Below are 23,707 nucleotides of genomic sequence, written 5' to 3'. Positions count from 1 at the left end.
CCAAGTACAGGAGTTCATGCTCTACCTGAACTTCTATTTCAGCCTAGCTCAAAAGGGCCCAGCTAGCATCATAATGCATACTCCCAGGACAGTCTTGGAGCTGTATTTTCTAGTGGAGGCCAAGCCATCAGGCCCAGGCCTGGTCCCTGGTATTCTCACCTCTGCCCCTCCTCTGGTGAAGGATGCTTGAGGATGGAAGAGGTAGTCTTGTTCACTTGGGAATTGAGGACTCACCTCCTTCCATTGGTCCTTTTCTACCATCACAAAAATATAGATGTTGTGCTGCATGTGCCCACCAACACCCCCTTTTTTGAGATAGGATCTCACTCTGTCACCCAGGCTGGAATGCAGTGGTGCAATCACAGCTCAATGAAGCCTCAACTTCCCTGGACTCAGGTGATCTTCCCATCTCAGCCTCCCAGGTAGCTGGGACCACAGGTGCCCACCAGCACACCCAGCTAATTTTTGTATTTTTAGTAGAGACGGTGTTTCACCATGTTGCCCAGGCTGGTCCCAAATTCCTGGGCTCAAGTGATGCTCCCGTCTTGGCCTCCCAAAGTGTTGGGATTACACACGTGAGCCACCATGCCCTGCTCACTACCATTCTTGAGTGAAAAACCCAGCAGTCTCCCCTGTCAGCTGCCTGGTTTGGAGTTTACCCACAGCACCTGCCCTGACCTGACCACCAGGTGTACAGGTCTCCTGCTACAACCATCCCTCGGCCCCTCATTGCCTCCCAGGTAAACCAAGCCCCATAGTATCCGGCCCAGCAGTCAGGTGTTCACCAACCTTGCCAGCCTTTGTCCTGTCCCTTCTGTCTGAGGGCTTCAGGCTTTGGTCCTGGGAGCCTTGGCCACATTGGCACTCTCACCTACGTTGGGGTTGTTGCTCAATCACACCTATTAGGAATATGTCCTCTCTCCCTTTTCCTCCAAGGCTCAAGTGTAACGCCACCTCCTCTGTGTGCCCCCCTACCCTGTGTGCCCCCCTACCCTCTGCCTCACAGATCTTGCACTGACCCAGTCCTTTCTCCTTATAGGACTGTGACACCCGCATCTTACAGCCTAGGCCATGTGAACCTGTGGTTGACTGGCTCTCTCTCCCATTTAGACCATGAGCCCTTCCCGAGTAGACTCCACCTCTGAATACCCCCAGCGCAAGTGATACATGACAAGTGCCTGCTGACTAAATCTGTTACTACTCATTGTGAGGTGTAACTTCAGGCTACAGTGGCCTTCAGGGGCTGTGAGATGGACTATTTCTGTTACTTTGCTGGGAACAACTACTCAGATTCTCTCTCTCATTTTATGGGCAAGGATCTTTTCCTGTTTCACTGTTCTCATGGCCCTTGGATAAACTCATTTGTGACTCATCCCCCCAAAAGGGCCCGAAGAGCTGTCTTGCGGAGGAGTTTGGAGGAACCTTCTGTTTGTGCATGAGAAGGCTGGGTTTCTCTCATCATCTTGGAGGCCTGTTCTCATCCCAAAGACCTACTCCTAGCCCAGATAAGAGGGAAGTCACTCGTGTCCTGATGAACATGGGGCACCCATCCAGGAGCCCTCTAATGTTACAGGCCGGAGCCCCAGCGCCAGCATTCAGGCCGCCAGCTCTCAACTCGACACCTCGCTCCTGTCAACAGCCTGGCTGATGCCACAGCCCCAGGCCAGAAAACCTTTTTCTCAAGGTTAAAAGTAGCTGACCTTTGACAAGCAGCATTGGCTAAATTCCTTGTTCCTTAAAAAGAAAGCTCCCAGTTATCATTAGCCAGTGTTTACTTGGCCACAGGGCAGGAGCAGGTCCTACACTGCACCCGGTATACCCTGCAGGAGGGTTTGTGGCTGGAGGTGCATTGGCAAAAATTCATTATTAAAATAGCCATCTTTGAAAACTTGTGCTGGAGAGGGGGCAGATCCAGCCTGTCAGCTGGTCTGCACCCCATCCCATGTGGCTAGTCAGCTTGTTGGTTCTCCAGCTCCCTCACAGGCGACAGTGCTACCCACTCCACATGCAGCACACTCCTTCATGTGTGTGCAGCAAGAAAACTGACAGAATGACAAGGACACACACCAACTATTAAATGTCTGGGCTTGTGTTTTTAATGTAGGGGTGACGGTCCAAAGATTGACTTGGCGGGCAGTTCGCTTTCTGGCATCCTGGACAAAGATCTCTCGGACCGCAGCAATGACATCGGTGAGTAAGGATGGTGTTCTCACTTCTCTTTGCAGAGTTAGTAAAGAACTTCACAGCCTGGCTTGCTTTCAACCAGCATGATGAGAACTAACAAAGCCATTGAAATGCCAGGCTGGCACCCTTGCTTGGCTGTAAGTGTTACAGTTTTGTAAAGAAGGGAAATTATCACCATTCTTTTTTTTTTTTTTTTTGAGACGTAGTTTCGCTCTTGTTACCCAGGCTGGAGTGCAATGGTGCAATCTCGGCTCACCGCAACCTCCGCTTCCTGGGATCAGGCAATTCTCCTGCCTCAGCCTCCCGAGTAGCTGGGATTACAGGCACGCGCCACCATGCCCAGCTAATTTTTTGTATTTTTAGTAGAGACGGGGTTTCACCTCGTTGACCAGGATGATCTCGATCTCTTGACCTCGTGATCCACCCGCCTCGGCCTCTCAAAGTGCTGGGATTACAGGGTTGAGCCACCGCGCCTGGCTAAATGATCGTGATTCTAACTGGCGTGAGATGGTTTCTCAATTTGGTTTTGATATCCATTTCTCTAATGACCAATGATGATGAGCATTTTTTCATATGTTTGTTGGCCACATATTTGTCTTCTTTTGAAAAGTGTCTATTCATATCCTTCGCCCACTTTTGAATGGGTTTGTTTGTTTTTTTTTCTTGTAAATCTGCTTTAGTTCTTTGTAGATTCTGGATATTAGCCCTTTGATCGGTAAACTGTAAAAATTTTTTCCCATTCTGTTGGTTGCCGGTTTACTCTAATGATTGTTTCTTTTGCTGTGCAGAAGCTCTTAAGTTTAATTAGGTCCAATTTGTCTGTTTTGGCTTTCGTTGCCATTGCTTTTGGTGTTTTAGTCATGAAGTCCTTGGCTGTGCCTGTGTCCTGAATGGTTTTGCCTAGGTTTTCTTCTAGGGTTTTTATGATGTTAGTTCTTATGTTTAAATTTTTAATTCATCTGGAGTTAGTTTTTGTATAAGGTGTAAGGAAGGGGTCCAGTTTCAGCTTCCTGCATATGGCTAGCCAGTTTTCCCAACACCATTTATTAAACAGGGAATCCTTTCCCCATTGCTTATTTTTGTCCAGTTTGTCAAAAAACAGATGGTTGTACATGTGTGGCATTGCTTCCAAGGCCTCTGTTGTGTCATTGGTCTATATCTCTGTTTTGGTACCAGTACCATGCTGTTTTGATTACTGTAGCCTTGTAGTATAGTTTGAAGTCAGGTAGAGTGATGCCTCCAGCTTTATTCTTTTTGCTTAGGATTGTCTTGGCTATGTGGGCTCTCTTTTGGTTCCATATGAAGTTTAAGGTAGTTTTTTCCAGTTCTGTGAATAAAGTCAATGGTAGCTTGATGGGGATAGCATTGATTCTATAAATTACTTTGGGCAATATGGTCATTTTCACAATACCGATTCTTCCTAACCATAAGCATGGGATGTTTTTCCATCTGTTTGTGTCCTCTCTTATTTCCTTGAGCAGTGGTTTGTAGTTCTCCTTGAAGACATCTTTTGCCTCCTTTGTTAGTTGTATTCCAGGTATTTTATTCTCTTTGTAGCAGTTGTATATAGGAGTTCATTCTTGATTTGGCTCTCTTTAAGTCTATTATTGGTGTGTAGAAATGCTTGTGATTTTTGCACATTGATTTTGTATCCTGCGACTTTGCCCAAGTTGCTTATCAGCTTAAGGAGGTTTTGGGCTGAGATGATGTGCTCTTCTAAATATATGATCATGTCATCTGCAAATAGGGACAGTTTGACTTCTTCTTTTCCTATTTGAATGCCCTTTATTTCTTTTTCTTGCCTAATTGCTCTGGCTGGAACTTCCAATACTATTTTGAATAGGAGTGGTGAGAGTGGGCATCCTTAAAAAATCTGGAGACAACAGATGCTGGAGAGGATATGGAGAAAAAGGAACACTTTTACACCGTTGGTGGGAGTCTAAATTAGTTCAACCATTGTGGAAGAAAATGTGGCGATTCCTCAAGGATCTAGAAATAGAAATGCCATTTGACCCAGCAATCCAGTTACTGGTTATATACCCAAAGGTTTATCAATCATTCTGTCATAAAGACACATGCACACATATGTTCATTGCAGCACTGTTTACAATAGCAAAGACCTGGAACCAACCCAAATGCCCATCAATGATAGGCTGGACAGGGAAAATGTGGCACATATGCACCATGGAATACTATGCAGCCATAAAAAACGATGAGTTTGTGTCCTTTGCAGAGACATGGATGAACCTAGAAACCATCATTCTCAGCAAACTGACACAAGAACAGAAAGCCAAACACCTCATGTTCTCATTCATAGGGAGGTGATGAACAATGAGAACACTTAGGCACAGGGAAGGGAACAACACTCACAGGGATAGGTGGTGGGGTGGAGGGGAGGGACAGCAGGGGGGCAGGGGCGGGGAGGATGGAGAGGGATAACACTGGGAGAAAGCCCTAATGTAGGTGACGGGGGGCAGGGGAGTGATGGAGATAGCAAACCACCATGGCATGTATGTACCTATGCAACAATCCTGCAGGATGCAGGACGTGTACATGTACCCCAGAGCCCAAATTTAAAAAAAAAAGAAAGAAATGAGATGTGCTAAGCTGAATAATAGTCCCCCAAAGTTATCCATGTCATAATCCCTGGAGTTTGTGAATTTATTACCTTACACGATAAAAGGGACGTTGTACATATGATGGAGTTAAGGATCTTGAGATGGAGAGACTATCCTGGAATTTCTGGGTGGGCCCAATACATTCACAAGGGGGAAGCAGTGTAGTCAGAGAGGAAGTGGTTGGAGGGTGGTCCGATGGCCAGGGCCAAGGAATGCAGGCAGCCACCAGAACTAGGAAAGGTCACAAAACATTCTTGCCTAGGACCTCGAGGAGGAACGAACCCCCGCTGACACCATGATTTCAGTCCACTGAGACTAACCTGAGACTTCTACCCTCCAACCCCATAATGAGATGGGTGATTTGTTACAGTAGCAATAGGAAACTAATACAGACGGCAGGAACCATGAAAACAGTTCTGAGGTTTCGAGAGTTTCCAATATAAACAAAAGGAAGTCGGTTTTGTTTTGTTTGAGATGGAGTCTCGCTCTGTCCCCCAGGCTGGAGTGCAGTGGCTCGATCTTAGCTCACTGCAATCTCCGCCCTCCTGTTATCCAGCAATTCTCCTGCCTCAGCCTCCTAAGTAGCTAGGATTACAGGCATGGAACAACACGACCAGCTAATTTTGTATTTTTTTTAGAGACGGGCTTTCACCATGTTGGTCAGGCTGGTTTAGAACTCCTGACCTAGTGATCTGCCTGCTGTGGCCTCACAAAGTCCTGGGATTACAGGCGTGAGCCACCACGCCCGGCCCAAATAAGTAGTTTTCTATTAAAGCTATTCTGTTACTTGCTGTCCTGAAAATTTTAATAAACAGATTTCTTCTTTAAAAAGAAGAAGAAGGGAAATGATTGTGCTTCGCACATTAAAACACAGTGCTTGGGACTTTTCCCCTCCTTGGCTTTAGGAGAAATTCCTTGCAAGGTCTAATAAAAAGAAATAGTGAATAAGCCTTTTTGTAAAAAGTGGGCATTAGCTCTTATGTTCACAGTTTCCAGTGATTTGTGTATTTTTTGTACAAAGGTGAGTGGGTGCAAATATGAGATGGCAGGGTTCATTGTTGATACAGCACTTTTGACTTTGAGTTTTAAATGAGCTTTGGTGTGGTAATTGCCACTTAGTTCAGAACATGAGTGAGTTTTTCCAAGGTCAGGATACTGCCATGTGGTAAATGGGAAGGAGCTACACTGTCTCTGGGTAAATAAAAGTCAGAGGTCCTTTTGGAGGTGTGCGTGGGTGGGTGTAAGGCCACCTGTGTGCTGTTAAGACCACTGGTGGTCTGACCTGGGTGACAACCCTTTTAAGAAGTCGAGATTCAGGGACTAATTTTTTCTTATTATTTTATTTTTTGATATAAAGGCCATTTAGTGATAGAAATATTTAAAAAATTATATTGTTTAGCAACAGGATGTCACATTTCTTGGGAAGAGGAAAGTGATCTGCTTTAAGAAAAACTTGCAACTGTGTACAAGATTTCATTTCAACACATTTTCCCCATCAGCTTAAGCATTTATCCTTTGAGTTATAAACAATCCAATTACACACTTTATTTTTAAATGTACAATTAAATTATTATTGACTATAGTCATGCTATTGTGCTATCAAATAGTGGGTCTTATTCATTCTTTCTAACTATATTTTTTGTACCCATTAGCCATCCCCTCTCCCTCCCCTCCCTGTCCCCCTACTGCCCTTCCCAGCCTCTGGTAACCATCCTTCTACTCTCTACCTCCATGAGTTCAATTGTTTTGATTTTTAGATCCCACAAATAAGTGAGAACATGCACTGTTTCTCTTTCTGCACCTGGTTTATTTCACTTAACATGTTGTTGTAAATGATAGGATCTCGTTCTTTTTTATGGCTATAGTAGTATAAATTTTTTTAGCTTTACATCTTCTGTTTGTACCTTTCGAGGTCATAAGTCAGCGTTCTCTCATATTCTACATAATTTAGAAGGCTATATTTCAGAATTTACTTTGTTTTAATTGAACTTTTTATTTTGAAGTCATAGATTCACATGCAGTTGTAAGAAGTTATAGAAATCTATGTCATTGGTAACATCTTACAGAACTATATAGTACACTATTATGACCAGGATATTGATATTGATATGATCCCCGAATCTTACTCATTTTCCCAGTTTTACTAATACTTGTGTGTATATTTTGCTCTTTGTAATTTTTTTTTTTTTTTTGAGATGGAGTCTTGCTCTGTCGCCCAGGCTGGAGTGCAATGGTGCGATCTCAGCTCACTGCAACCTCTGTCTGCGGGGTTTAAGTGACCCTCCCACCAGTGTAGCTGGGACCACAGGTGCATGCCACCATGCCTGACTAATTTTTATATTTTTTGTAGAGACCAGGTTTCACCATGTTGCCCAGGCTAATATCGAACTCCTAGCTTCAGGTGATCCTCCCACCTTGGCCTCCCAAAGTTCTGGGATTACAGGTGTGAGCCACTTTGCCCAGCCTGCAATTTTATTATACATGTAGGTTTGTGTATCTACCACCAGGATCAAGACACAGAACGTTTCCATCACCACTAGATCCTTTGTGTTGCCCTTTTTAAGCCACACCCATCTTTCTCCGCCCACCCCCTTCCATAACCTCTGGCAAGCATCATCAGGGATTGATTTGCTGTGGAAGACAGCTTTCCAGCATCATCTGCTTGGGCCACTGACTTTAGAAACAGATGTGCGATGGTTGGCAGGCCTTATAAGAGCACTAGAGCTCCTGACGTGAGCATTCTACTCACCTGCTGCTGTTCCTTTGTTTGGGTACCATTTTCCTCTGAACCTGCTGATAGAGTTGCATCTTTGCAACTGCTGACCTGCGGTCTCTGGTCTGCTCTCTTAGAGGCTTGGAGGTAGGATGTGTGACTGTGACTGTAAATGCCAAAAGTACTTGCCCTGTTGCTACAAGCTCGTTTACATCCTCAGCCCTTGAGAACCCCGGTCAGGAAGCATAACCTGATAGCTTGGGCTGAAGCAATAACAGAAACTCTGGCCTGCTATAGCTTTTGATCTGCTTAAAGTGCAGGCAGACCAATGATCTGCTGTGAATGAAAGCAGATTGTCAGAAATAGCCTGACTAAGTTCCGGTTCTACCACTGCAGTTTCATAGTTGGGCCCTGTTTTAAGCCAGGGTGGCTGGTTGGTGAAGCTAATGTGCTACCTCAGGAGGCTGTCTTGTCATCTCCCTCATGTCAATTAGGAAGGGAGGTATTCTCCCTCCTCCAGAATATACAGGATAATCTGCCTTGCTTGTTAAAAGCATTGACGTTTGACCTTTGTATTCTTTGGGTCTGGAGATGTCTGCGATCACTATCATCAAAATATGAATCACATGTTTTTCAGTCTGACGAGCTAGTGTGGAAATATTGGGGGTATTGATGAGGGGGATTCGTCTATAGAAACTTTTTAGGCTGTGGAAACTAAGCACAGTTGCATATATTTGGGAGCCCAGAAATACAGTGCTGAGGTTTGCTTCTCTCTTTCTCTTTGCCACAAAGACATTAGTCCTAGGAGACTATAACTTCTCAGGTTTATGATTTTTTTTGTTTTGAGGTAGAGTCTTGCTCTGTCACGAAGTATGGAGTACAACGGTGTGATCATTGCTCACTGCGGCCTCCAACTCCTAGGCTCATGTGATCCTCTCACCTTAGCCTCCCAAGTAGCTGGGATTACAGGTGCACATTACCATGCCTGGCTTACTTAAAAAATTATTTTTGTAGAGACAGTATCTCCCTATGTTGCCCAGGTTGGTCTTGAACTCCCAGGTTCAAGTGATCTTCCTGCCTTGGCCTCCCAAAGTGCTGGGATTACAGGTGTGAGCCACCACGCCCAGCCTCAAGTTAACAATTTAATGTATATTTTATTTGCATTGTAAGAAATAAGGATTGGCAGTCTGGTGATCAATAAATATTGAGTACCTACTACTCAAATGCAAGGCTGGCTGGAGACTGAGGTCCTCACACACAGACTCTGCCTTCCAGGGGCTTTGGATCCATTTCGGCCCTTAAGATGGCAAATGAAAAGTTAAATAATACTGTAGGTCTGTATAAATGACTGAATGGTAGAAAGTAATGCTGGTCAGAGGAGAGAATGTTCCCTGGGGCCCTGGTTGTTGAAACAGGCTTTATAAAGGAGGACAGATTTGTCTGTATCTTGAAATTGGATTTGCTTATGTGGGGGTAGTGGAGGTGGGCAGGAAAATCATGTGGGGAGTGCTGACCAGCCTGGCTGTGGTAGAGGGTTTGTGCTGGGAAGGAGGGAGGGCTATCCTGTTTCTTAGTTCATTCTTGTATTGCTCTAAAGATATATCTGAGACTGGATAATTTATAAGAAAAGAAGATTCTGCAGGCTGTTCAGGAAGCATGGCGGCATCTGCTTCTGGAGAGGCCTCAGGAAGCTTCCAATCATGGCAGAAGGCAAAGGAGGAACAGACACTTTTAAACACCCAGATCTCTTGAGAATTCACTCACCGTCATCATTAGGACCGTACTAAGGGTGTACTAAACCATTCATGAGAAGTCCGGCCCCATGATCCAATCACCTCCCACCAGGCCTCATCTCCACTGGAGATTACAACAGAACATGAGATTTGGGTAGAGACCCATATCCAAACTCTATCACCCTGGAATTTTAAGTAGGGACTGGATTGAGTTTTAGGGAGATGGATTTGTAATGTATTCTGTAGGCAGTGGGGATCGCTGATGGTACACCAGAGTGACAGGATCAAGTCTAAAAATTCAGATAGTAACTGCTGGAGCTTTGTGAGACTAATCAGGTGAAGGAAAGACTGACGTCAAGGATTAGATTATTTGATACTTGGGGTAAGAGGCAGAGAGAGCCAGAATGAAGCTGCTTATGAAAGGATCAGGAAAGAATAGATAGATTTGGAAGCAGCAATACAGGAGAATTATTGCCAGGCAATATTGTCAGGCAGAAGATTGGATTTGGGAGTCAGGAGGAGGAGAGAATCATTTGTTAGTCTTGAGATTTTCAGAGTCGGGTGACTGGGGAATCTAGCAACATGGGTAGAAATGACCATTCAGGAGGAGGAGCTGGTTTGGAAGAAAACATGATGAGTCTAGTTAAGTATGTTGGCTTTGAGAGTGGGCCAGACATGCCCGTGTCAGTGCCAGGTAGAGGGAGGAGATAGAGGGCTGAGGCTCAAGAGGTTGGCAGGGATTAGAGATAGGGATCAGGAGCTTCCCAGTGGCTGGAGAGAAGAGGGCAGGAGTGGTCTCTGTAGACCTGGGTTTGAGTGCTTAATTGGCTGCTTCCCAGCTGAGTGGCCTTCTGTAATTTGCAGACTCTTTGAGCTTCAGCTTTCTTATCCATAAAGAATACTAACATCTCTGCTGGGCGCAGTGGCTCACACTTATAATGTCAGTACTTTGGGAGGCTGAGGCAGGAGGATTGTTTGAGCCCAGGAGTGTGAGACCAGCCTAGGCAATATAGTGAGACCCTATCTCTACAAAAATTTTTAAAAAAATAGCCAGGTGTGGTGGCACCTGCCTGTGGTCCTAGCTACTGAGGAGGCTGCGGTGGGAGGATTGCTTGAGCCCAGGAGGTGGAGGTTGCAGTGACCTGAGATCATGCCACCACAGTCCAACCTGGGTGACAGAGTGAGATCCCATCTCAAAGGAAAAAAAAGAATAGTAACATGCAGCAGTGACTCACACCTGTAATCCCAGCACTTTGGGAGGCTGAGGCAGGAGGATTGTTTAAGTTTAGGAGTTCGAGACCAGCCTGGGCAATATAATAAGACTCTATCTCTACAAAAAAATTAGCCAGATGTGATGGCACATACCTGTGGTCCCAGCTACTCAGGAGGCTGAGGTGGGAGGATCACTTGAGCCTGGGATGTCAACACTACAGTGAGCTATGATTATGCCACTGCACTCCAGCCTGGGTGACAGAGTCAGACCCTGTCTCAAAAAAAAAAAAAAAAAAAAATCTATCATCTTCCTCGCTTTGTCTTCCAGAATTATGTCAAATCACTTGATGGCCTGTAAAAAAGATAGAAATGCTTACTATTAATGTTTGTTTGCTTAGAAGTGTTAGTTGGGTCAGGAAGATAAAGTCCTTGACGTGAGAAAAGGCAAAGAACCTAGGGCTGAAGTCCAAACCCCCGTCAAGTACACATTTAAGGGAAAATCAGGATCCTGAAACATCACAGAGGCCAAGGGAGGAGAGAATTCTAAGCAGAATGTCTTTAGGCCCAAAGGCAGAAATGTTCTTCGTAGTTGGGTCGGTGAAGGAGAAAAAGACATTGCAGAAGCGGGTGGCTCTTCTCGGGGCTGCTTCTGTAGTATTTGTTCACTGCATTGGATCAAGGAGGAAATTATTTGTACCAGAATGTTTTGTTAGTGATTCAGACAGTTGAAGCTGTCTAAATGTGGGCTGCAATGAACAGCATAATACAACCCTGAAAACCATTGGAAACCATCAGTGTTAGCTATAAATAAATCTGAGTTTCCACTTAATAAAGCTATAATTTAAAATTATTATAATATTAAATTAGAAAATATGGCTTTTTCAGATCTTGTGTGGGTGGCTCCCAGCATCTGTCAGCAAGCAATCAATTAGAATGAAATCAGTTGGTCCAAAACTAACTTGTTAATGTCAGTTTGAGATATTGTTTGTATCAAACTATGAAGCCATATTTCAAGTAACATAATAGAAAACATGGACAAACTCCAACACAGGCCTGTGCATGAATAGAAGTGAAAATTAAATTGTCCAGTTTTCTCTTGCTGATGGAAGAATCTCTGTTCTGATTGAATGGGAGATTATAGGCCATGAAGTCAAGTGCCATAACATTTGCTTTTATTATGCCGTATATTGTAGTTCCCACTGCATGGCAGGATTTATTGTTACACTTCAATGCTACCAAGATTTTCAGTTCCTTTCCCACAAAAGCACATAGCAACAGGCCTTCAGATAGGAAGCCTACTATGAAGTATGCCACCTGTTTTCAGCTAATTGACTTAGAGAAAGCCCTTATCATTCCTCCTCAGTTGCCTAGCGTCATTGTTGGAACTGTTGTTTTTTTTCCATCCAATCCAAATCTCAATCTATTCCCACTTCTGTCTCTTTATGTAGACCCCACCCCACCTTCACTTGAGGAGAGTGAAGATTTCTTCTCTGTCTTTTCAACTTGACCCACAAAACACACTTCACCCTATAGTCAATTTTGGGGGCAAGCATTCCTCGCTTTAAAATCAACGGACTTGGGATGTGGAAGTGGTTTGAAAGGTATCAAGGCTAGCTTCCGCTTATGCTCAGATCTCTCACAGATACCTGGGGCCTATGGTTCATTTGAACCAGGAAACATGGAAGTCCTTCCCTGTGACCTAGGAATACTCTGAAGAGCTAGTTTTGAGGTTCCAGAAAGGTTCTCAAAGGGAATTGTAGTGATGGTTGCACAACTCTAAATTTACTAAAATTATTGAGTTGTACATATAACATGGGTGGACTTTTATGATATATATAAATTATACTCAGCAAAGCTATTAAAAAGGAAAAAAAAAGAGCTAATTGGAATTTTTCTAACACTCACCTTGAGGTCCCAATGTTAAAATAGATATGCACACCACTGATCTGTAAGTATGGGATTCAAAGTGCTCCTTTGTCCCACCCCCCCGCTCTTTTTTTTTTTTTGAGAGAGTAGGTCTCATTCTGTTGCCCAGGCTGGGGTGCAGTGGTGTGATCTTGGCTCACTGCAGCTTCCATCTGCCTCCTGCATTCAAGTGATTCTCCTACCTCAGCTTCTTGAGTAACTGGGACTACAGGTGCATGCCATCACGTCTGGCTAATTTTTGTATTTTTTGGTAGAGATGGGGTTTCACCATATTGGCCAGGCTGATCTTGAACTCCTGAGCTCAAGTGATCTACCTGCCTCAGCCTCCCAAAGTACTGGAATTACAGGCGTGAGCCACCGCGCCAGTCCTCCTTTGCCCCACTTTGTAAAATAGTTGTGATTGTTTAGAGTAAAAACTACTACACTGATGTTTCTGTATCGTCTGTAAGCCAATCCTTTATATATAAAATTATGTTTTAGATGTATTAAGAGAGCTCTTTAGGCCAAGCGTGGTGGCTCATTCCTGTAATCCTAGCACTTTGGGAGGCCAAAGTAGAGTGGATCACCTGAGGTCAGGAATTCGAGACCAGCCTGGCCAACATGGTGAAACCCCGTCTCTACTGAAAATACAAAATTTGAAAAAATATTAGCTGGGCATGATGGTGGGTGCCTGTAATCCCAGCTAGCCGGGAGGCTTAGGCAGGAGAATCACTTAAACCTGGAAGGTGGAGGTTGCCGAAATCATGCCACTGCACTCCAGCCTGGGCAACAAGAGTGAAACTCTGTCTCAAAAAAAAAAAAAGGCCAGGCATGGTGGCTCACACCTGTAAACCCAGCACTTAGGGAGACCCAGGAGTGTGGATCACCTGAGGTTGGTATTTCGAGATGACCAGCCTGACCAACATGGAGAAACCCTGTCTCTACTAAAAATACAAAATTAGCCAAGAGTGGTGGAGCATGCCTGTAATCCCAGCTACTTGGGAGGCTGAGGCAGGACAATTGCTTGAACCCAGGAGGTGGAGGTTGCAGTGAGCCAAGATCATACCATTGCACTCCAGCCTGGGCAAAAAGAGGGAAACTCCATCTCAAAAAATAAAAATAAAGCTCTACAAAAGCTAGTAATCATTTTGTAATGTAAAATGTCCCCTTAGGTTGTTAAATGCACATATTTTTTACACCGTTTAAAAAAATCAAGTCCTACCTGGACATTGATCTGTAGCTGATTACAACCCTGGTGATAAAATAATCCCAAAGTGTTTGAAAAGCTTAGGAGTGTTTTACAAGCATGTTTGGGGTAGAGCATGCCTTTATAAGTTTTTGTTCCTTTTTGAGGTACAGTATGAGTACTGGAGCTGTGTGTGGAATATCCTCGCGTTAGAATCATTCCACTAATACGGTGGAGAAAAAACACTCCCCCTTCATCTCCCCTCGTCCATCATCCGAGGTTCTAGTGTTGAAGTAAGAGCAGTGAGAGCAGGCATGAGTAAGGAAAATAAGAACTAATATTCACTGGGTGCCCACTAAATGTTTTGTCTAGTTTTTTCTCACCATCCATAGCCCTGTGAGGGAGGTGTAATGATTCATGTTTTTACAGTGAAGAATCAGGGAAGAAAGCAAGCTGGGGAAACTGAGCAAGATCATCTGGCTAGTTAGAAATTTGAGTTGAAGCCAGGTCTCCCTGACCCATGAGCCCAAACTTTCAGTGCATGGGTTAGGTCTACATCAGCATTTCTTAACTGCTCTCTCCAAGGAGGTATTTGGCAATGTCTGGAGACTTTTTGGCTGTCACATTGTGGGGATGGAGTGGGGGTGGGGGTGGACATGCTGCCTGGTATCTAGTGGAGATAGGCCAAGGATACTGTTAACCATCCTCCAGTGCATAGGACAGCCCCCACAGACAACAAAGAATGACCCATCCCAAATGTCAATAGCACTGAGGCCAAGAGAGCCCAGTCTGTGTTAAGAACGGGAAGAGGACAGGCCTCCCCCACAAGTGCAACTTGTTCTTCCCTGGAGTGGCCTATCTCATTTCCTGAGAATCTCTATAAAACCTAGTTTGAAAATAATTTCAGAGCTTTGGAAAACCAGAGACTTCATATACAAAAAAGAAATTATATTTGAAATAATTAACTTAAACATCAACCAAGGACATGGCTGTGACCTTTGTGTGTGTGTGTGTGAGAGAGAGAGAGAGAGACAGAGACAGACAGAGACACAGGGGGGCTCTTAAGGCTTGCAGCAAGTGAAATGATACCATTTGAGTCTTTGAGTCTGATTTCAAATAGAGTGTTGGATTTGGGATTAGATATTTGCCAAAGATCAACTACCCAGTGTTTAAATGGGTATTACATAAAAAGTAACAAATTTGATCAATACTAAGTTCTAAATCTGTGCTCTGTATAGTAAAATTATACAGGAGAGCGAGAGAGAGCAATTTTAATAGTGACCATGAACACAAAATTTTTGTGACTGTGATGCCAAATCTCTATAAACAAATGATTGCATTCTTACCTTATTTTGCATTTTCTACCTTTTATAATAACAAATAACTTCTAGAGGTTTCTTATACAAATTTTGAGGAAAAACTCAGATCCCCTGACTTGGGGCTGCTGTTGGTTTTTCTGCACTCTTTTTAAAATACTTATTTAAAACTTCCCCTTTTGGAGCCAGAGAGCCAGTTATTGGTCCTTGCAGCATGTCAGATCGTTAAGCAGTTTTTCAGGTTCAATAAGACAAGATATAGTGTGTCTTGCTTGCCATTAAAAAAAACCTAAAAACCATGAGTGTCATTTGGAGTGTTCCACATTCACTACTGGCTGAGTGTGTGTGTAAAGAACAGCCGCACCTTCCAGCTCTCTCAGGGTTAGACATTATTCAAATATAGGAACTTTCATTCAAGAGCCATGGCTGGCTCCTACAGACACTGTCTCCTTACTGGCAACCTTCAGACACAGCCCTTGGGACCAAGGATGTGGTTGACATTACCCACGCTCAAGAACAGGAGATACGGTTGCTATTGGTCTGCAGTCAAGTCTGCATATGATGGGCTAGGGTGCCTGTGTGTGGACGTGTGCAGCTCCGGTCCTATCTAGGGACACAAATCATGATCGAAGTTAAATTTTTATCAGGAATAGCTGAAAAGCACTATACATTTCTCAAGTGTGGTGACAAAAAGCAAAAGAGATTGTGTTGAGGGTCAAATACTTTATACAAAGGAAGTGAAACAGGTTGCATTTCTGATTGATGGGTTTTAACCCAGGCAGTCCTCTGAGCATTTTTGGTTCCCTTGTCAAATTTACAGAGGCATAGTTAATTCAGAACAGTATCTGTGGCTGGCCCTCTCCCTGTATCGCCCTTGAGGCCTCCCCTGGTTCCCAGCCTCTCAGGCTCACAGTGGAGATGTGCAAGGTCAAGCTGGCAGTCAGCACTCATTTGAAAACCATCCTCCAGTCCTACAGGAGATGGTCCTTCAGGGCCCTTTGAAGGGCCAGACTGGTCCTGTATGTAGACTGAGTATTTCCACTTAGACCTTCTCAGTGAAAGATGTTGGTCCTCATCAGAACTGAGGTACTCACCTTCTGCCTGTGCGCCCTGCACAGAGTGGTCCTGCTGGCCTTCGGTGGTCCGTTGCGGTGGCTGGGTTTGTGCTTAGTTATGAGGGGTTCCACGAACATCTTTCACCCTATCACATCCTGTAAGCACCAGTTCAATAAACACTGAAAATGCCAGTAGGAAAAGCCTCACAAATGCTGTACAAACAGGGGAATGTTAAGTCAAAGTGGGGACGTGATGGCAAATGTTGCAGAACCTCATTGGAGCAGTGCATTCGGTAGTATGAATGATTCCAGAATACAGAGAGCAAATTAGTGCTGTCCTATCCAAGTGTTCTATACCCACCAGCCTGCAAACTATCTGACCTGAGAGAGGTAGAGTGACATTTAGGGAGCATCAATTCAGATGGCTCTTGGCTTGGAGAGGGTCACAGAGCTGAGTAGATTTGTGGACTTGCAGGCAGCCCCAAATGCTCACCTGTATGCAGAGTCAGCATGTCCTCCCTCCCCTAGTATTGTGATCAGCTGCATCTCTGTGGCCAGGGCTCTTGCTCATCATTCAGTCTGATATCTTAGTGGTTCTACCTTTCCTACATGCTGAGACCATATTCTAGTGCTGTATTCTGGAGGTACACCCAGTAGATTCAAAGTATTCTCATAGAACAAAGAGACTTGTATAGTAACCTTTGCTGCATCCACAGTATACTCCACAGAGGCCTCTGAGCTAAAAATGAATGCAGAAGCAAGAAGGGAACAGGTGATGTTCAGCTCTCAGATCCCACATGGCATTTATTTGGCTTGGGGTGCCCCCCCCTCCTCCCATTCCCTGGCTGTGGGCTCATGGATTGGCAGAGCCTGGTTATGGCTTCCGTTTTACTTCCATTTTCCAGTATCCAGAGGAATGTACAACCTACCAGAAAATCATGCTCAGGCATCCCTTTGTTACATTAAAAGCATTATGGACACATGACATTTTAAGTATTTTGTTTTAGCATTTCTTTATTAAGTAAATTATCAAAATCCTTATTTAGCCATGGACTCTTATTAAAGCATGGTCTTGGAAACCTTGGCCAAGGTTAAGAGCCTGCAAAGTTTGATTCATTACAAAAGAAAAGTGATTAGCAGTTGGAGAGTGACATTGATGGGCCCCATTAGAAGGTCATTGGATTTAGTGGTGGCAAGTGAAGGTTGGAGTTCGATGTTACCAGGATGCCCTGATTTAGAACCAAGCTTACCTTTGTGTAATCTGTAGTGACATTCTCTTCATCTCCCCAGGCCTGAGTCATGTCTCCCTGAGGTTCATACTGTTTGGAATTTCACAGACTCATTTACCAAAAAAAAAAAGGCTTTTAATTTGAGAGACTGCTTGATTTTTCTTTTATTAATGATGCACATTCGGAAATAAACAATGCCATCTCCTATTGGAAAGGGTATGATCTCCAAGTGTAAAATTGAACACATTTAGCTTAATGGGAAACTCACAATGTTGATCTGCTTCTCAGTGCATTATGACTGGTGATAACCTTGGCATGGACACATGCCAGTTCTTGGCAACTTTTGAAAACCACAGGTCCAGCTCATATCTGCAGAGATGGAAGGTGGCGGGAAGGAGAAATGTCGGGGGCAAAGAAAAGGCCCTAGAGAGAGTCAGGCGTTGAAGCAGTAGCTCAGGTAAAAACTTAGTGTCCAGAAATGTACAATTAGCAGATTAACTTTTTTTGATAGAGATAGGATTACTTGTAATTTTTTTCCTAAGAAAAAGTCGTGGAGTGTCAGATTTTTAAGAGCACTTTAAATCCTTTCTACCTCCGTCTTCTCCCTTCTCTTGATGTTTACAAATGAGAAATAGCTCATCGAGTTACCCAGGCTGCTGAATGGGAGCCTGCCAGCCCCTTCTAGCAGTTTTGGGGTACTCTTGTCCCTCCTGGGGTAGTAAAAAGCACACTAGGCTTTGAGACAGGAGGTTTTTCCTCCTCAAATTTTGTAGTCAGTGTAATTTTGGCTTCCATGTAATTCTGGACATTAGAATATTATTGTTTCACATATGCATTAAAGTTTTATATTATGAGTATCAGACTGCTCCTTTCTTTTCCTTCCTTCCTTCCTTCCTTCCTTCCTTCCTTCCTTCCTTCCTTCCTTCCTTCCTTCCTTCCATCTTTCTTTCTTTCTTTCTTTCTTTCTTTCTTTCTTCCTTCCTTCCTTCCTTCCTTCCTTCCTTCCTTCCTTCCTTCCTTCCATCTTTCTTCCTTCCTTCCTTCCATCTTTCTTTCTTTCTTTCTTTCTTTCTTCCTTTCTTCCTTTCTTCCTTTCTTCCTTTCTTCCTTTCTTCCTTTCTTCCTTTCTTCCTTTCTTCCTTTCTTCCTTTCTTCCTTTCTTCCTTTCTTTCTTTCTTTTCTTTCTTTCTTTCTTTCCTTTCTTTCTTTCGATAGGGTCGTGCTCTGTTGCCCAGGCTGAAGTGCAGTGGTGCAGTCATAGCTTACTGCAGGTTCAACCTCCCAGGCTCAAGCAGTCCTCCTACCTCAGCCTCCTGGGACCACAGGTGTGCACCACCAAGCCCAGATATTTTTTTCATTTTTTTGTAAAGATGAGTCTCACTATGTTGCTCAGGCTGGTCTCAAACTCCAGGGCTCAAGCAATCCTCCCACCTTGGCCTCCCAAAGTGCTGGAATTATAGGCATGAGCCACTGCACCTGGCCCTGCTCCTCTTCTGTCTAGGTTAAGTGCTTTTAAAGAAGATGAAATGAGATGTACATCTTGTTCTCCAAAAAGAAGTGTGTACTCTGCTCTGGCTCCTCATCCCACTGAAGCTGACCATCGAGCACACCATTGTACCTCCTTGGATCTTGGTTTTTCATAATTAATTCAGGGGCTTGGATGAAATGATTATAAAAAACCCAGTTCAGGCCAGGGCATGGGGTCTCATTCCTGTAATCCCAGCATTTTGGGAGGCTGAGACAGGAGGAATTGCTTGAGGCCACGAGTTCAAGACCAGCCTGGGCAATACAGGGAAACTGTCTCTACAAAATATTATAAAAGAAATGACCCAATGCAGCCTCACAGTCTATGTTTCTGTAATCCTGCCCATTTCTTTTAGCTGAGTTTTCTAGACATTGAGAAAACTGCTGGCTTGGTAGCCTCTGAATTCTCTTTGAAATTAAGTAGCTTATTCTTTCCTTTGGCTCTTCAGTTTCTTTAGTTCTGTCCTTTTAATCTAGAATGGATAATTTGGCCCTTTCTACGGTTTAATCTATTTTTTTTTTGTTTTTTGTTTTTTGCTTAATGATTTTTTGCTTTTAAATGATTTAATGGCTATATGGAGATTTAAGAAATTGTTAAGGGGTTATGAGTATAACTTTGATTTTTAAAAATTTTTAGTGATGGGGTCTCACTATGTTGTCCAGGCTGGACTTGAACTCCTGGGCTCAAGTGATTTTCCCACCTTAGCCTCCTGACTAGCTGTGACTGCAGGCATGCTACTGTACCTGGCTCATGAGCATAACATTTTGTAAAGTTTTAAAAAGTACTCATTCATCTTTTAAAAGAATTACTTTGATTTTTTAACCCAAGTTATTACAGGGAAATGTAAAAGAATAGGATGTTTGTCATCCTAAGTAAATTTGAGATCCTAGAGCAAACCCTGACATAGATGCAAGTTCCAGGTTGCAAGTTCTGTTTTCAAATCAGTTGGTTAGTAATTCTTTGCTTCCAGTGACATTGAAGGAGGTACCCACTAAGTTGTTTGATGGTAGACTATTAAAAATAATAACTCCTAGTGATGCTAGACTATGGTCTAATTTTTGGTGTATAATTTGCAAGGAGTTCAGAGAATTGAGTGACATTGATGACAAAATTATTTTCATTCTGGTCAGGTGCAGTGGCTTACTCCTGTAATCCCAGCACTTTGGAGGCTGAGGTGGGCAGATCACAAGGTCAGGAGTTCAAGACCAACTTGGCCAATATGGTGAAACCCCGTCTCTACTAAAAATACAAAAATTGGCCAGGTGTGGTGGTGGGCACCTGTAGTCTCAGCTACTTGGGAGGCTGAGGCAGGAGAATCACTTGAACCCGGGAGGTGGAGGTTGCAGTGAGCCAAGATCGTGCCATTGCACTCCATTCAGGGCAACAGAGTGAGACTCTGTATCTATATATATCTATATATATATATATATGTTTTCATCTCAGATACTTTTTTGTTTTTTTTTTTTTTTTGACACGAAGTCTCTCACTCTGTTGCCAGGCTGGAGTGCAGTGGCACTGTCTCGGCTCACTGCAACCTCCGCCTCCCGAGTTCAAATGATTCTCCTGTCTTAGCCTCCAGAGTAGCTGGGATTACAGGCCTGCACCACCACACCCAGATAATTTATTTTGTAGTTTTAGTAGAGACAGGGTTTCACTATGTTGGCCAGGCTGATCTTGAACTCCTAACTTCAAGTGATCCACCCACCTTGGCCTCCCAAAGTGCTGGGATCACAGGCATGAGCCACCACAGCTGGCCTCTATTCCATCTACTTCTATTTAAGTGAACACATTTTTTTGGCACTTGTGTCTCTAAAATGAAAAATAGAGAGTTGATACCAAGCCATCTCTTTCTGGTATTAATAATCATATACACATGAAGCGTTTGGGGGAAAAGCCCAATAAAATTGTTTTGTTATGGTTAAAAATTATTTATCAAAATGTGTGGTTTGTGTGTATACTTACGTTCTGATCATTTGTATACTAATAATAATTGTAATGAGAACTCTATCAAGAAGAAAAATAATTTTTACACTTAGAGCCTTATGATTTCAGGAAAGAAAAAGTCTTAAATTTCAATTTCTATACATGTTTTTACAATAGAAAGATGACAAAATAATTAACAACAGACTTGAAAATACATTAGGATAAAATTCACCAGTAGGTGTTGGGAATACGAATTTAAGGAGGAAAATAAATTATGTAAAATTTCCAACTGTTAAAATCTAATGATGTTTTTAAATGGATGATGGTGGTGGTTAAATTACTGCAGTGTTCAAATATATATTGGATATATTTAAGAAATCTATATAAGTTATATTTTAAAATCTCAATATTTAGAATATGACAAAAATCACATCCCTTGTGAGTAAAACTTACATAAAAGTTTAGATTTCAACTTGTTTTGTGTGAGGAGGCTATACGAGGGTTTCCAAAAATTATTTTAGAAAGTATACTGGCTTCATAAATATATCATTTTATACTTACACAAACATTTCTATGGATTAATTTCTAGAAGTGACATTGATATATCTGAAGGTATACACATTTACATTTTGTAATAGGTATTGCCAAATGGCCTACAGAAATGTTGTGCCAATTTATGTTCCTGTAGATAATAATGTAACCACTATTTCCAGTAGAGAATTACATTATTTATCAGATCACTTTGCATAACAAATTTGGGCCTGTAGTGAGCAATTTTTAAAGGAATGCAATTGTGGAGAGCTACTTTTCCCCACTTAACATTGCTTGTCATCAATCCGAGTGAATCACTACCTCTCCTCGAAGCAAGACTGCAGTAAGATATGTCCCCTTTCCCTGATCTAAATTAGGTCCCCATGCTATCATTGGTAATTTCACTTTTTTTTTTGAGGCGAATCTCGCTCTGTTGCCCAGGCTGGAGTGCAGTGACGCGACGTTGGCTCACTGCAACCTCTGTCTCCGCAGTTCAAGCACTTCTCCTCCCTTAGCCTCCTGAGTAGCTGGGATTACAGGTGCACACCACCGTGCCCAGCTTGTTTTTGTATTTTTAGTAGAAACGCGGTTTCACCATGTTGGTCAGGCTTATCTCAGATTCCTGACCTTGTGATCTGCCCACCTTGGCCTCCCAAAGTGCTGGGATTACAGGCGTGAGCCACCACGCCTGGCCTAAGTTCATAGTAAATAGCAGAACAAAAAGCATGTGTCCCTCAGTGGGTTCTTAGCTCCATGTGGGCAGGGAATGTGACTGTTTTCCACCCCTGTATCCCCTTTGCTTAACCCAGTGCTTGGCTCATAGTGTATGCTCAGTAAATAGCCACTGAATGAATGGGCTGAGCATAAGTGAGGAGAAGTACCAAGATGCAAGATCATAATATACAGTCTTCATTGCCACTAGCCATGTGTGACTATTTAAATTTAATTAAGTAACTGTACTTATCCATAATCCATGCACTCTGTAGCCATGTGGGGCTAGTGGCTACCATTTGAATAGTACAGATTATAGAAGACTTCAGTCATCACAGCAAGTTCTACTGGATAGTGCTGATATAGGATGATTGTACGTTCATTCTCAAAACTATCCCTATGCTTGGCACAAAGTAAATAATAAATGTTTGATTTAATTAATGAGCAAATAAACATCGTATGTCCCTCTCTTATTCTTGAGCTACACGTTTTGATGTAGAAGTTGCTTGTATCGAATAGCCAAACATTCTGTTAACTTGCCTAACACCTTATATTTCTTGCCACAGAGTGCCTTGAAGAAGCCCCTTTTCCTGACCATTTCAAAACATATTTGAATAAAATAAAATAAAAACAAGCAACATTCTGTAGTGGAAAGAATCCCTTGGGTAAGAATCTGTGTGTGGGCCCTGTTACTTGTTGGAAGTGACCTTGGGCACGTTTTCTAACCTCTGATCCTCCATCTCTTTCTTTGTGGATTATAGTAATGCCCACACAGCATGCAGTTTTGTGCAGATGGAATGAGGGTGTGTGCATGTGAAGCATCTAGTAGTGGCATGGCTGGCACATGGAGTTCAAAACAGTAGCTCAAAACTTGTTTATGGCCAGGCACAGTGGCTCATGTCTATAATCCTAGTGTTTTGGGAGGCTGAGGCAGGAGGATTGCTTGAGGCCAGGAGTGTGAGATCAGCCTGGGCAACATAGCAAGATCCTATCTCTACCAAAAAATAAGGCAAAACAAAAATTAGCTGGGTATGGTGGCTACCTACTTGGGAGATTGAGGCAGGACGGTTGCTTGAGCCCAGGAGTTTGAAGCTATAATACCATGAGCTATGATCACAGCACTACATGCACTCCAGCCTGGGTGACAGGGTGAGACCCTGTCTCTAAAAAAAAAAAAAAAAAAAAAAAAAACCACACACACAAACCCAACCCCCCAAAACTAACTTACTTTCAGCAGCTTGTGTCCTGCAAACTTCACACCTGGACTATAAATGAAACCACAACAGCTGATCTACTGTATCCTTACACGTTTTGGAGGGCTTATTTTCCTGCAGAATCTAAGCATTGCTAATAATTTGATTTAGTGATTCAGCTAACACAGGTGTTTTTTTGACTCCCTAATAATGGGCCTGTCTTGATAGTCTGCACTGATTTTCCACACTAGTCAAATGACTGACGCATGGAGTGAGACTTCCTCCTCCCATCCAGACTGCCTCATGATGCCTCTGCAATGCAGAGAAAGTACCTGCGGCCCTGTGGGTTTAGGGTTTTCTCATCTTAGACCAAAAAAAAAAGGGGTCGAGGTGGGAGATATCTAGCCTTGCTCTAAGATCCTTGTTTCCAAATCCCACAGCTCCATTAATGGTACATGAAAACAGAATTCTATCAGCGTGATTTGAAAGGGTTTTCACATAGTCTCTCATTTACAAAAGAATAACCTTATGAAGCTAATGGCTCCTATATTTCTCTCGTTTTTTTCCTGCTGGAAAACCTGAAGCCTAGAAAGATTGTTTGTTAATATATTAAATAATCATTTTTTGAACACTCACTGCAAGCCAGGAGTGATCTTAAGTCCAGGGAAACAGA

General features: G+C 43.0%; 1 protein-coding gene across 18 annotated transcripts in view; it reads left to right on the top strand.

The window, feature by feature from the left end:
* Nucleotides 1–23,707, top strand: part of SH3KBP1 (SH3 domain containing kinase binding protein 1) — a 385,481-nt gene that overhangs the window by 342,026 nt on the left and 19,748 nt on the right. For all 18 annotated transcript variants that reach the window (XM_078364233.1, XM_054251116.2, XM_078364234.1 and 15 more), the window contains one exon: nt 2,105–2,190. In XM_078364233.1, the coding sequence (XP_078220359.1) occupies nt 2,105–2,190 (86 nt within the window). The remainder of the gene's footprint in view (nt 1–2,104; nt 2,191–23,707) is intronic.

Source organism: Callithrix jacchus, chromosome X, assembly GCF_049354715.1.
Source record: "Callithrix jacchus isolate 240 chromosome X, calJac240_pri, whole genome shotgun sequence".
Taxonomy (NCBI): domain Eukaryota; kingdom Metazoa; phylum Chordata; class Mammalia; order Primates; family Cebidae; genus Callithrix; species Callithrix jacchus.
Note: the sequence above shows the minus strand (reverse complement) of the source record. Positions and strands in the feature narration are given on the sequence as shown.